Source organism: Saccopteryx leptura, chromosome 5 (genome assembly GCF_036850995.1).
Source record: "Saccopteryx leptura isolate mSacLep1 chromosome 5, mSacLep1_pri_phased_curated, whole genome shotgun sequence".
NCBI lineage: Eukaryota > Metazoa > Chordata > Mammalia > Chiroptera > Emballonuridae > Saccopteryx > Saccopteryx leptura.
The window spans coordinates 170409097-170423348 of NC_089507.1; the positions used below are offsets into that span (position 1 = coordinate 170409097).

At 54.7% G+C, this 14252-nt stretch overlaps 1 protein-coding gene across 3 annotated transcripts in view; it reads right to left on the reverse strand.

Annotated features, from left to right (window-relative positions):
• Positions 1–316: 316 nt before the first annotated feature.
• The window catches only part of SLC39A11 (solute carrier family 39 member 11), a 293358-nt gene continuing 279422 nt past the window's right edge, over positions 317–14252 (reverse strand). For all 3 annotated transcript variants that reach the window (XM_066386759.1, XM_066386758.1, XM_066386760.1), the window contains exons 8-10: positions 5586–5684; positions 2822–2980; positions 317–1986 (exon numbers count right to left, since the gene is read on the reverse strand). In XM_066386759.1, coding sequence (XP_066242856.1) covers positions 1908–1986; positions 2822–2980; positions 5586–5684 — 337 coding nt within the window. In that variant the 3' untranslated portion in view covers positions 317–1907. The remainder of the gene's footprint in view (positions 1987–2821; positions 2981–5585; positions 5685–14252) is intronic.

Consider the following 14252-nt stretch of genomic DNA (forward strand, 5'->3'; position numbering starts at 1 on the left):
GGGAGAGGGACCAGCACTGGAGGCCATGGCTAATGCGATGGGGCCATGACGATCCCAGACCTCCAGTTTTCTTGAATCTAACCAATGTTCAAGCCTGTTTTGCCCGTAGACCCTGTGAGGTCCCCAGAGCCTTCCGCTGGGTTCTTGATTACTGTGGTTTGCAACAGGGAATCTAACTCACCTTTCCTAACTGAGCTCTTTCCTTTGCTTTGACTGGTGTTAGGTAGGAAAGATGCTAGGGCTAACTTTTCAGCTCGCTCTTACATTCACAAACCTGGAAAGAGGCAGCATTGAGAAGGACTGAACACAGCACAGGTTGCCCACAACGATATCCCTTTTATTGATATTAATCACAGTTATGAGGTCTCATTCCTCAGAAAGAAGTTTGCATTACATAGAACTACGTATGAAGACCGCACGTCATCCTAACCAATCAAGGCCCCGGATGTATCTTCCATTCTGATCGTCAGTGCTTCGAAAAAACATATCTTGATCGGCCCTGCGTAAGGTTGGCCTGTGGGGGTCTTAGGGCATTCACAGAACAGCAAGCAACCAAACATGTAAACTCAGGGCAGGCGCTGACAACACAATGCCTGGATGCCTGGCTCCCGGGCAGCCTGCTGTGTCTGTGGAGCCCACTCAGGGTCCTACAAGCGGCTCCTCTGACCAGTGAGGGCGGCAGGCCTCAGCTGTGCTTGAAGCAGATAAATTTCTTTCACCCCTACTGGAGAAGCTATGTGTATGGAAGAGTGGATTGGCTTCTAGTCTAGGTCAAGTTGTTGTCTAGGGTCATTTCAGAAAGGACTTGCTGAAAATTTACTTTAAAAAGGGAAATGTAAAAAAAAAAAATTCTTCTTTTCCTACCTGTTCTTCCTCTCATCCTAAGCACTCTGGCCAAACTCCAGCAAAGCTTGCTATAGCTCCAGAGTTCTGGGTCACGTTACACGTTACCAAATGGCCAGCAAGAGAAGGACCCATCACAGATGCCAAATGTCTTCACGTAAATTAGCTTAAGCGGCTCTGTCTATAACAAAAGGAAGGGTTGGAGTTCTAGCAGTTGGCTGGTGTCCCCAAGTCTCTTAGGAAAATGAAGGCTATAAACTTATCAAAATAAATGTCATGGGATTTGGAAACCATGACAAACCACTTATTCCATACACAACAGAGGTCTCTGATCAAAGCTACCGTCTCTTCTTTTCACAGGGCTTGCTGTGTGTTCACAGTTGTAGTAATTCCCTAATTCCCTTAATTTCAAAATGTCAATCTTTGCACACACACACACACATACACACACACACACACACACACACACACAAAATTATATAGAGAGAGAATAGCTGATTTTCTTCCCTTTATCTGTGTCCCAGTCTTTTTCAGTGTCTCCCTCGGGAGGCAGAGGAAGGTATATTCCTCCTGGGACTGGGTGGACCTTGGCGAATAGTAGGTGGCTACACACACGATGCTCCCATTCCAGACTGGGACTGACAGACGAGAGATCCTGGCCATTCTGATCTGAGTCACTAAGCAAAGTGCTTAGGAGACTCCTCTCTGGGGAGCTCGCTTCTGTAGGCGACCTTGGGAGTCGCCATGGGGTCCGGCGAGGGAGACTGAGGGCCGGGAGCAGAGATTTCCGTGCACGGGAATCCCACCGAAGGAAAAGTCTATTCAGGGGCCAAACAAAAATCTGTAGTTCCATTAACACCTTGAGATTCCAAGAAGAAAACCAATAGCTCCCTCAAAAGAAAAGTAAAAACTGTCACATAATCAGAGTTGATCTGGGATAATGAGATGAAAAGAGAAAGTAAAAATGTTTTAATGTGAACGAAGAGGTTCGTGGTCCCACGGAAGCCGAGCATTGCCATGTCCTCGTGCAGCAGGTTCCTGGGGTCCGAAGACTTCACTCAGCACTAGCCCAGGCCAACGTCCAGGGACATCATCACGACAAACCCCACGATGGAGGCCCACGACGCCAGTTTCCCATTACCACTAGGAGGGAAGGAAAGGAAGAAAAGTACGACCTTAGTATGCACTCTGGGACACTGTCCACACTGAAAGCATCCCCTGCAAGGTCTAATTCCAGCAGAAAATCTCCTACCACTCTTCAGCATGATAAGATTGATAGTTAACATTTATTGGGGCTTATACTATGCCGATTAACTAACACGTGTCATCTCAAAAGGTGACCACGTGATTCTTCTTCTCAGTTCACAGGTGTGGAAACCAAGGCTTGCCAGAGGTCACCTAGCTCAGCTCTGGGATCCACGCTTGAATAGTTAAGAGTGGTAATTAAGTTCTTGACAATTTTATTTAATCTGACCTTGTAAACTACTATAGCTTCAAAATCATGCTGTTGCAATACCAAAATGAAATAGAGAGAGGAAGCCCCTAGTCTCCCTGATACCTGGCCTGTGGACAGACAATGAGACCGTGGAGGTATAGCTTTAGCTAACAAAGCTCCCCTCTCTCCTCATTCCAGCCCCAGGAAAGTCGAGAGAAGGTGGAACAGAGGGAGGGAGAGAGGAAGGGAGGGAGAATATTAAAAAATAAGTCTGTTTCATGGGGGGGGGCAGGCGGACAGGCAGGGCGTGTATGCCACTGCCTCCTATCACGGGGTCTGTCTCTCCACCCACCTGCCCGTACCCTCCCCCCTTTCAGTTTCAGAGCACCCAGCTGCAGGGGGGCTGAGGATGATCTTGGGAAACGGCAGGAAGGGGTGGAAATAAAGAAAGAAATGCCAAGTGCAGAAAAGGAGGGGGGAAGATCTGGATGGAGGCGAGGGCCCCGACTGGGACAGACACAGAGGGCAGGGAAGCTCTCCAACCTGATCTGAGCTTCAGGGATGATGTCGTCCATGACTACGTAGACCATGGCGCCAGCAGCAAAGGCCAGGGCGTAGGGCAGGAGGGGCTCAGCTAGAACCACGGCAAAGGCCCCGAAGAGCCCGGCCAGGGGCTCCACCATGCCGCTCAGCTGCCCGTACCTGCGGAGAGAGCAGACACGTGGCACTCACCGCAGGAGGGCCGGCAGCACTCAGCACCTGCAGCTGGCTGACTGATGCCAGAACGCGATGCGTTTCCCCCACGCCATCCCTGAGCGCGGCATGCAGGCGCCTCACCGGCCTGTTCACCACTGCCATTTCCCTCCCCACAGCCTGCTGCAGTGCAGTGCCCCACCCCCGGGTTGTTGGGTTTTAGAGTTTTGAGTCCTCTGCATTGTTTTCTATAAAATAACAGCACTATTGAGATCTAATTCCCATGCCACAGGGCACACCCATGTCATGTGTGCAGGTCAGTGGTTTCTGTCTACTCATAAGGCTGGGCAACCATCGCCACTATCTCACTCCAAAACACTTTCATCACCCCAGAAAGAAACCCTACCCCCATTAGCAGCCGCTCCCCACGCCTCCTCCCCGAGCCCCTGGCAGCCACGACTCGACTTTTCATCTCCATGGATTTGCCTGTTCTGAACATTTCACAGAAGTGGAATCACACACTGTGTGGTCTTTCCATTGACATCTGCACTCAGCTCACAGTTGCAGGGGGCACTCCCACGGGAACACGCATTGGCACTGGATTCCTCCACGGCTGTCTCGAATCCCTTTGTGTGGATACATGTTGTTTGGCCATCCATCACTTGATGCCTATGTTGTCATTTAGAGGCCAGGACAATGATTCAAAGAGGTAGGGACATTTCCCAAGGACAGTGTGCCTGGCACGTCTGTGGGCTCGGGCCACAGCTGTACCCCTGCTGAAAGCACTGTGCCCATCCTCTTCTGAGGACGAGGTGTCCCACCTGGCAGTGTTTGTATGGAGAGGCTGCACCCACAACCTGCATCTTGGATTAAGGTGAGATTCTCCTTTTAAAAAATCCTTTCATTTGCACTAGGGAGAGTGCGTCTCTGTTGCTTACAACCACAGAAGTTCTGAATAAAACAGCAGCCACAGGGCACGGAGAGTTCAGGGAGGAAATAATCCCATACCTGAACTCCACAGTTGAGCCCCACTGGCAAGAGACACCAACAGAAAGGGAGTTGGGACAGCTTTCCCACTGTCCCTTGCTGTGGGCATTTGGGAACACACATTGCCTGAGCCTCAATCCTTCCATCTGTGAAATGGGAGTGAGACGACGTCCCCACCCAGCCTCCAGATGACAAGATGGTAACAGGGCAACTTGTGGGGCCTGGGAACTCCCACCCCCTCCCTGCTTCCCCCTGGCCGGCAGCAGGTGGTGGGCATGGAGTGGGGGGACACAGTGCTTCTGAACCCTCTAGAGGTCGTGACCCTGAATCTCTTTCAGGTATATAACTCTTGGCCTTGCTTCTGCCACTTTGGGGAAAAGTAGGTTTCATGTCAAACCCAGACTGGAGGCAGAATTTTTAAAAGTTTAATCTCAGGGTCTGGACGCTGACCACGATGCCCTATTCCACTGTCTGAAATGACAGTTACAACTTTCAGGCTCATGGAACTTGCATTTAAAAAACTCTCTAAGGACCTAACCTGTGGTGGCGCAGTGGATAAAGCGTCGGCCTGGAAATGCTGAGGTTGCCGGTTCGAAACCCTGGGCTTGCCTGGTCAAGGCACATATGGGAGTTGATGCTTCCAGCTCCTCCCCCCTTCTCTCTCTCTGTCTCTCCCTCTCCTCTCTAAAAAAAAAAAAAAAAAAACAAACAAAAAAAACCCTCTAAGGCCATCTTGCCCTGCCCTTTACCCCAATTCTCTATTCCACAGACTCCAGCAATGGGGAAAGCGATCACAGAGGGTGGAGACAAAATAATCTGAGTGTGTGTAAGAACTTGCAGGTCACAGGCCCTATACAGTGGAAGGCATTTTTATTGTTGCTGTTGCCAGTCCTTTTGCATGCTATTACCATCCATTCTAGAGCAGTGAATGCTTTAACGGAGATGCGTCCCAAGGCTCAAATTCCTCAGCTGAGGGCAGAAGGTCAGACTTCCAGTCTTGGAGTCACCACGGATAAGCCGGGTGACTTGAGCTGGTCACCCACACTCTGAGCCATGGTTTCCACCTTGGAACACTGGGAACCCACCTTCCATGTCACCAAAAAGGTAAAATTAAGGAACAGATCAGAAAGCCCTTTGAAGACAATGAAAACGCTAGACATCATCTCCCCAGACACTACTGACATAATCCTGGTCTTCACACTGACAAAGGTTATGATAGAAGCTATTATAATGACTCTTGGGGACAAAGGCTGTGATGATATGAGTCCAAATGAAGGCAGGTGACATAAAAGGAAACATAAGGGCTGCCACAGTTCTTCCCACCAGAGGGGGAAATGCTCAACACGGAATGGACGTGGCGTGACTCCACAGAGGTGTTTTGCAATAGGAAAGATGGCCATTTGGATTCGTTTTATGGAAAGGCTGAAGGTCAAGCGATGACTTTTTTGAGGTCCCCTCACAGCCCTGGAGGTGTAAAATTCAACCAGATGGTCACATGTGACCAGAAGCTCAAGGTTTGCTTCCAGGTCAGGAGTGACTGGAGGCAAGAAGCCGGCACAGAGGACTGCTCTGGGCTTCACGTCAGCCACCACCCCGGCCTCGGACAGCAACCCTCCCCAGCACTTACCAGAAGGCTCTCCAGTTGGAGAAGCCGGCCCCTCGCAAGGGCAGGCTAACAGCAAGGCCCTCAGGGAAGTTCTGGATCCCGATTCCAATGGCTAGATTCCTGAAAGACCCAGAAGACACATGAAGGAGGTCATCCAGACACAGGCACCCCACCAGCAGGAGCCCAGGGCCTTGGCCCCGTGCATCCTGTGGTGGGAGAGATGCAGGCAAGGGCTGGGGCCGGGGGAAGAGGAGAAAGGTTGGGGCACGTGTAGCACAAGGAGAGCAGGGGGCGACATGGGTCCATCACCCCTTCATGCTGTCCTTGGTCCCTGGGGACACTCCAGTTTTATGTTGCTACAGTATAGCAGAAAACATGCTGGCTGAGTGGTAGGATGGTCCAAGTCCTGTACAGCTTTGCATAAATCACTTCACCTTACCTCAGGTCGTCGCCTAGAACAGGAAGGGGGTAAGTGGGGATTGCTGCACCTACCGTAAAGGACTGCTGTGACCAGTGACCTAATGCCTGTGAATGCCCAAGGCATATGAGCTGCTCAGTGCATTTTGGTTCCCATCCCTCATGGCATGGGGATCTAACACATCACATTTTATCAAGAAGCAACTTCAGAAAGGGAACAAGAAGGGATGCAGAATCAGACAGAAACCGGGTCTTCTGGGTGGACTCTCCATGTGGGTCTGGACCTGGCCCCACATTTCTTTGTTCCCCATGTGGCTCACTATGGTCCTCTCTCCTCCTGCCTCTGCAGGACACTGTGCTGTGCAAACTGGTCAGCTGGTCAGAGCCAAGCCTTGAGAGCCCGCTTCATGCACAAACCAGGTATTGGAATGCAAAGGGAGGGAGCAACAGAGACCGTGCAAGTGCAGTGTGTGACCTTGGAGGGAGAGGCACGCACATCAATGGAGAAGCCCCGTTATGCACACTGCAAACTACTGCAAGGGAAATGAACGTCAACTTTCAGAGGAAGCGGAAGCGTCAGTCTGAATGCATCGGAAGGCAGTGTTAGAGGGTCTACCTTGGCTGGACAGGTCCATGGGGCAGCCCCTCCACAGAGGACCCACCTGATCACCAAGGAGCTCAAGGGTGTGAGAAGAGGGTGCGACTTGGCAGGCAGTGCCGGACATGCGGCCCGAAGGCTGTGGGTGGGTGAGGTAGAGAAGGGAGGCTCCACCATCACTCGGCAGGCAGTGCCGGACATGCGGCCCGAAGGCTGTGGGTGGGTGAGGTAGAGAAGGGAGGCTCCACCATCACTCGGCAGGCAGTGCCGGACATGCGGCCCGAAGGCTGTGGGTGGGTGAGGCAGAGAAGGGAGGCTCCACCATCACTCGGCAGGCAGTGCCGGACATGCGGCCCGAAGGCTGTGGGTGGGTGAGGCAGAGAAGGGAGGCTCCACCATCACTCGGCAGGCAGTGCCGGACATGCGGCCCGAAGGCTGTGGGTGGGTGAGGCAGAGAAGGGAGGCTCCACCATCACTCGGCAGGCAGTGCCGGACATGCGGCCCGAAGGCTGTGGGTGGGTGAGGCAGAGAAGGGAGGCTCCACCATCACTCGGCAGGCAGTGCCAGACATGCGGCCCGAAGGCTGTGGGTGGGTGAGGCAGAGAAGGGAGGCTCCACCATCACTTGGCAGGCAGTGCCGGACATGCGGCCCGAAGGCTGTGGGTGGGTGAGGCAGAGAAGGGAGGCTCCACCATCACTTGGCAGGCAGTGCCGGACATGCGGCCCGAAGGCTGTGGGTGGGTGAGGCAGAGAAGGGAAGCTCCACCATCACTCGGCAGGCAGTGCCAGACATGCGGCCCGAAGGCTGTGGGTGGGTGAGGCAGAGAAGGGAGGCTCCACCATCACTCGGCAGGCAGTGCCAGACATGCGGCCCGAAGGCTGTGGGTGGGTGAGGCAGAGAAGGGAGGCTCCACCATCACTCGGCAGGCAGTGCCGGACATGCGGCCCGAAGGCTGTGGGTGGGTGAGGCAGAGAAGGGAAGCTGCACCATCACTTGGCTTTCCAGTCCATTTGCTCCTGTCTGTCCCTCTTGCTAACAGGAATCCACCCATCAACTCTGGACAGCGACAGTACTCCACCCTGTCCTCCTGCTCTTTAACCGCCCCTGCCTCCTGGGACAAGGACACACTTGCTGCCTTGGATGGTCCCGTTTGGCCAGCCCTGGCCATGATCTCCTGTTCTATCCTCCAGCAAAGAGCACCAGGGACAATCCTCAGTGTTTAATATTGAACCTTTTTATTGGAACTCAGCCTGTATTGTCTTTTATCCCCCAACTCACACACATAAGTTTCATAAGAGGCTCAGACACATGGGAGGCTTAGGGTTAATGTCTGCCTGAGTCTCCTTGACCTGGGGGCTGCTAGGTCAAGGAGACACATAGGAAAACACTGACCTTACCAGAATCATGCGTGTAGTTCATTTACCGAACTCTTATCCTGTCCCTTCTTAACAGCTTCCCCTCTACATCCAACCATTAGCTCATCAAAGTGATGGCATCTGGAAAAATGATTAGTTCTTTAATAAAGGAAATGTTCTGGTATCTTAGGGACGAAAGGTCACTCGCTTGACAACTGTTCATAAAATGAAATGGACAGACAAGAAGACACCCTGGTCCACCCAGCCCACGGCGTGTCCACCAAGGGCCCCTGGCTACATCACGGTCTGCTGGCCTCTCTTGTGGGTGTGTTTGGTTCCCGCCTATGTTAACCTAAGGCAGCTCCCTCTTTTTACTTCTTAGAGAGGAAAGGTTCAGACAAATGCTGACCTTATCCCATGATCCACGGGGCACACAGGGAAAGTTCGTAAATATTTTAGGCTTTGAGGAGACGGGGTCTCTGTCACTGTAGTGGAAGAGCAACTAATATGTAAGCAAACGAGTGTGGCTGTGTCCCAATAAAACTTTATTTACAAAATGAATGTCTGGTAGTGGGCTGGATTAGGCCCAGAGGTGGTATTTTGCTGATCTTTGCCCTAATATCTCAGTGGCTGCAGAAAGATCTGACCACACGGGACCAAATACCCAATGTGGGTCCTCTAATGAGCAAGGTCAAGGTGTCTGACCAGATCTCCAGGACCTTGTCAGATGTGGAAACAGCACACTTGGCTGGCTTGCTGTCCATTGCAGTCACCTGACCTCATGTTTACAGGCGAAAGCATGCCTTCTCCTGGTCTGACCATGATGAGTTACCAGCCCAATGTCCAAAGTCCTTGCCATGACATGGCACCAACTGCAGCCATCCACCAGGCGGGCTGTGGAAGCCTCCTCCACATCCTGTCCGGGAGCCACCATCCTGATAAGCAGCACAGAAACTCTATTCTTCTGTCCCTGGCAAGCCAGGTCACCTCTGCCCTGCCCCAGCTCTGCATGGGGCTCCCAGCCCAGTCAGGTGCCCCGCCCCTGGGATCCTGCCAGGCAGCTCTCAGGGTGACGTCTCACCGCTGGTCACGGAATCTCTCCCCAGGGCTCCTTGGCTCCTTTGCCCAACAGCAAGGGCTGGATCACAGCTTCCCTGTCCTTCCCACCTGCATATGTCTCTTCTTAACCCACTGGCTTCAGCTCTGGACCATGAATTAAACCCAGAGTTCTCCTCCCTGGCTCCACACTCCATTCACCATAGACCTAAGACGTTACCAAAGAGGATGAGGATGAGGATGATGACTGCACTTGCGTCCCTCTCAGGGGCCCCTTCCTTGCCATCCTGACACCCAGCTGAGGAGCTTCTCAGGGTGGCCCCAGCTGTGAGCCAAGGACGCCAGTGGCCACTTGTGAATGCATCAGGCGGCCTGCAGACGGGGTGCTTTCCGGGCACAAAATCCGATTTGGAGAGACCTGGAGGGACCTTTGAAAACCAGGAGCAGGGGCATCAAAGCAGAGGGTCACTGTGGAGACAGGACACATCAACAACAGTGATGGGATAATGGCCACCCTGTGCCCAGGGAGGCAAGGAGCAGAGGGCAGCAGTGCTCCAGGGGGCAGGGCTGGTCCCTCAGCAGTGGAGGCTCGGAGTTGACTTAGGAGCAGTGAGGATGTGGAATGGCGAGCAGGGATGGACACCGTGCCACACTCACGCCCTCCTGTAGTCTTGCTGGGCTCTGCCTGCAGCCTCCACACCAATGGGACTTCCTACAGACACCCCAAGGCAGTGGAGCCTGGTGGGCCACCCCTCCACCTTTAACCCTGGGAAGCAAAAGCCCAAGTGAGAGGCTATGAAGATTCCCAGCAGGACTCCAAAACAGGGAAACCCCAAACTTTGCCCTCAGGGACAGTGGAGCCGCTATCTCTGTCCTGTCGTCCCTGGCCAGAGCACAGAGACGCCGTACCAGTCTGGACCACGGCAAGATAGTGGCAAGGAGAGGGAAGTAGGAATGAAGGACTCTTTGAGGGAAGAAACCATTGGCTAGTCCCTGACTGCATCCCTGCCCTCTGGTGGGGTCAAGCAAAGCCCAATGGTGACCTGTCACCCAGGCTCAATTGGGAGTACAAGGCAGGGGACCCCATGGAAAGGGCCAGGAGAGCCCCATGGCAGAGGAGGGGCAGGGGAGGAGGAAGAGTGTGTGTGAGGGGGGTACAGGGCGGGTCTACTGCGGGGCTGTCACTGCAGGGCGTGGGGCAGACGGCGCCTGGGGGCTGGCCTGCACCTGCAGCAGCAGAGCAGCCTGAAGAAGTCTCTCCGGGAAAGGGGAGCCCAGGGACCGTACGGGAGGGTCACCTCTGGGGAGGAGCTGGACTTAGCTTAGAGCATTCAGAGGTCTCCTTTTTTCCTTTAAGGATCTGAATTTGCTAGGAAGGCGACCTGGTCAGTGTTAGGGAAAGTGGGGCTGTTTTTAAGTTCATATCCTAGGACTCTGTTGTTTCTGTGTGTGTGTGTGTGTGTGTGTGTGTTTTAATGCCACTCTGCAAGAGCGAACGGCAAGCAGGAAGGGGACAAATGTCAGCTTGCTTCTCTGACTTGGGCCAGAGGTGAGCATCTGTGGGCTTTTGCCACGGAGCTCTCTCTTCGGCAGTTAAGCAAGTGTGTTAAGAGGTCAGAAGTCCCTGAATGCTGCTTGAGTCTTATAATGGGCACCGGGGTGCCCAACTGCACAGGTCTGCCTGGGACAGAGAGGTTTCCTGGGACTGTGGACAGTCAGTGCTGAAGCCGGAAGTCCCAGGCCGTATGGATGACTTGGCCATCCTCAGAAGCACCCAGAAACCCCACGGAGGGAAGAGGCAGGCCTGGGTCAGAATTCCAATCTGCCACAGAGGCTGTTCACACAATTCTGGGCACTGGGCAGGCGCTTTGTAAAGAAGGTCCTATCCAGCACTTCTGATGGGTCAGCACAAGCTTCCGCCACCTCTGGATCTGTTATATGTGTCTCACTGCACCCTCACCAGCCTCGCAGAAGCCATGTCCATCTGTGTGGGTCTCTCATCTCCAGCCCAGCCCTGAGCTGGCCGGGTACGGCCGGGGCAGGAGTGACAGCGGCAGACACTGTGTTCTCTGTCTGGGGCAGGAGTGACAGCGGCAGACACTGTGCTCTCTGTCTGGGGCAGGGACACAGGGGCGTTCCAGGCTGCTTAGGGCAGGAGGCAGCAGGAATGCCCCAGGGGTCGGGGGACTCAGGAAGGAGTGAGGACGGCACCGGATCCTGGCAGGTGTAGGCGGCCGGGCCCACGACGGGTGCCAAGGAGGTGCAGGCCGGGAGGAGGTGCCTGCTCTCCAATCGGATGCAAGGACAGAAGCAAAGAGCCCGGGGCTGCTTTCCAGTGCCTCTTAGGGACAGTGCTGGCCCTCGGGCTGCTAGTTAGGGACCCTAAGAGGTGGACCACAGGAAGAAAGGCCACTCGGTGGGCAGGTTCCTGGTCTTCCCGGAGGCTTGGAGGCAGCCAGAGGCCTGACCCATGTCTTCCGGGGGCAGGGCGACCTTCTTTCCTCCCGCGTCCTCCCAGTTCAGCCCTGGAGTGAAGTCAGAGAACATGCCCTGGGCCCACGTGGAGGCCCCTTGTTCAACACCTTCGCTGTTAAGGTAGAAAACAAAGGCACAGAGAAGTTCACTGTCTTTGAAGGTGATGTGACACGTTGTGAGTAAGAGACCTGTGACTCAGTACCACCTACGAGAAGCCTGGCCTTCACTTCATCTGTAATATGGATATGAAACACCCCGCCCCCACCCTCAGGGTTCTCCAGGGGACGGGAGGCGATCACAGTGGAGTGCTGGCCACAGCTCACAGCCCAGAGCGGACGGACGCTCCTTCCACGGTGGCCTCTGTGAGTCAACACTGTGGAGCTCCCTGAACGCCCGGCAGGCGACCTCCCCGGCCTCACGCTCTCTCCTCTCTCGCTCGCTCATGCTCCTCAGCCTTTTGGTTCTGTGGCTCCCTGCTCAGAGCTGGGGCCGAAACAGTAGCTCCCCAGCAGTGACTCCTGAGCCCCCCACGCCGCCCCAGGCCACGTTCCAGAGCTCCTTCGAGGACTGTACAGCTTGAGAGAGGCCAACGAGACCTGCCCACGGGTATGGACAGGCCAGCGCGCACCCGACCCACGCCGTAAGAGAACTAACTGCGCAAGGGAAGCCCGCAGGACAGCTCTGGCAGAGAAAGAGGATCCAGGAGAGAAACTGACATCCAAGATGGACCCTGAAGGATGGGGGTCGTTTTACCAGCTAGACAGAGACTGTCTACCAGGGCGAGGGTTGGGGGGGTACATTTCCTACAGGAAGAAGGAACAGTGTGAGCAAGGGTGTGAGGCAGTCGGCGAGGGGACCTGGGTCTTCCTTTCCATCTCCTTCCCCAACGATGTAAAGCCAACAACACGAACACAAACCAGAAATCACAATGGAGTCAAAGCCCTCTCCCCTGGACACCGCCTTCCTGAGAATCCTCTCCGGGGACAGCCACGTCTACTGGCTTTTGAGGGAGGACCTGAGTGCTCACTGCAATGGCCCAGCCCCACCTCAGGGGCCTTCCCAAGGCCAAGTGTGAGGCTCCACCCCTGGGGTTGCCACCCCATCTCTGGAGGCAGAGCCTGTGCTAAACGAGATGCTCAGAAGGGTTCCCTTGAAATCCATTAGCTGCCTCCACTCAACCCTTTCATGGGAACACCTGGGGCCCTGGGCTGGGGGAAGCGGTCAGCCTGGCACCGGCACCAGGAGCTGGGCCTGGGGCAGCGGGGGGGACGCAGACCCGCCAGGACCATGACTGGCGGCCCAAACCAGCTCTCCTTTCCTTACCACACCCTGGGGGAGGGAGCCGGAGGTCCTCCGGCTAGAATTAAAATGATGGTAATCGTTGTTGCCATTTATTGAGTGTTACTAAGCGCCAGGCATGGTTGTAAGCGTTTTACCTGTGGCAACAAGCTTAGCCCTCTCCAGCACCTCCTACCATTATTGTCCCCATTTCACAGATGGGAAAGAGATGCCTGAGGAGGTTCAGCGACTTGTCCCAAGGTTACCCAGCCACAAAGTCTAAGTGGGGGCTCCTACCCACTGCTGTCTATGCTTCGGATCCTCTGGCCTCACACAGAGCAGTCCCACCATCACAGAGAGATGGCTGCCTGGGCTCAGGTCCCCAGCAGAAAAGCAGGTACTGCCTATGCCTGCCCAGCCAGTGAGCTGAGGGTCTGGCCCGCTCTGGAAGAAAAGGAGAGCAGGCTGGATGGGGGAGATGTTAACCAGAGGCCTCAGGTTAGTGGGGTTCCAACCATTACATCTTGTTTAGAGCGGGGGTTCTCAGCCTCGCCACTGCAACGTTCTGGGCTAGGTCATTCTATGTTGGGGGGCCTGTCCAGTACATGGGGGGGTCTTTAGCAGCATCCCCAGCCTCCACCCACTGGATGGTGGTGGCTTCTTCCCAGTTGAGGCAATCCACAGAGGCTCCAGACATTGCCAAGTGTCTCCTGGGGGCCGAATCACCCCTGGTTGAGAACCACTGACCTAGACTAAGCAACAGTTTAGGCAATTTTGCTCCCTCAGCAAATATCTGAACACCAGAAACTTCTGAGACCCAGCAAGGAAAACCCTTGATCTCATGCATCTTACTGAGAATTTTGAGACTCAGTAGAGTTAGGTTTTCCAGGGACCTCAGGGGCAAGACTGATCCCCGGGATCCAAGGTAAACACAACACTCGAGACTCACCGGGCCTCTGTGCCCTCATACGGAAGGCAGGAGCTCTAGAACCTCAGTGCTGCCTACTGCAGGGCCCCCTGCACGCTGTGGTCTGTGAATGGCACCCCCTGGAGTTGTGCAACGGCACATTCCTGCTCCAACTCTACCCACCGGTTATTGCTCCGTGGAGGGCTCAGTTCTGGGTTGGAGGCAACAAGTCCTGGGGGAGGTGGTGGAGAGCACCACGATTTCTCTGAGAACGGGCACGTGAGCGTCCACACCACGTGCAGTCCTGCTCTCTGGGCTTCCGTCTCCGGCAGGCAGATTATGAAAGAAGGGCGGTGTCCTCCTGACAAGCCCCGCCTCCCCCTCTTCTTTTGGACCCTCCCCTGTGCAACAAGCGTGTGCGTTCTTGCGTGGCAGGCCCTGACATACTGTTTTGATTGTTATCATCCTGCCCTGAAAGGCCTGATTGTTTGGGCTTGGCGGTGACATCACCGGCTTCCCACTGGGGCTGCCTGCTGAGGTGTGTGATGAGCCCGCAGGTGGGAAGGGGCTGGATGTTCCCTGAAGGGCCACCAGTCCTACC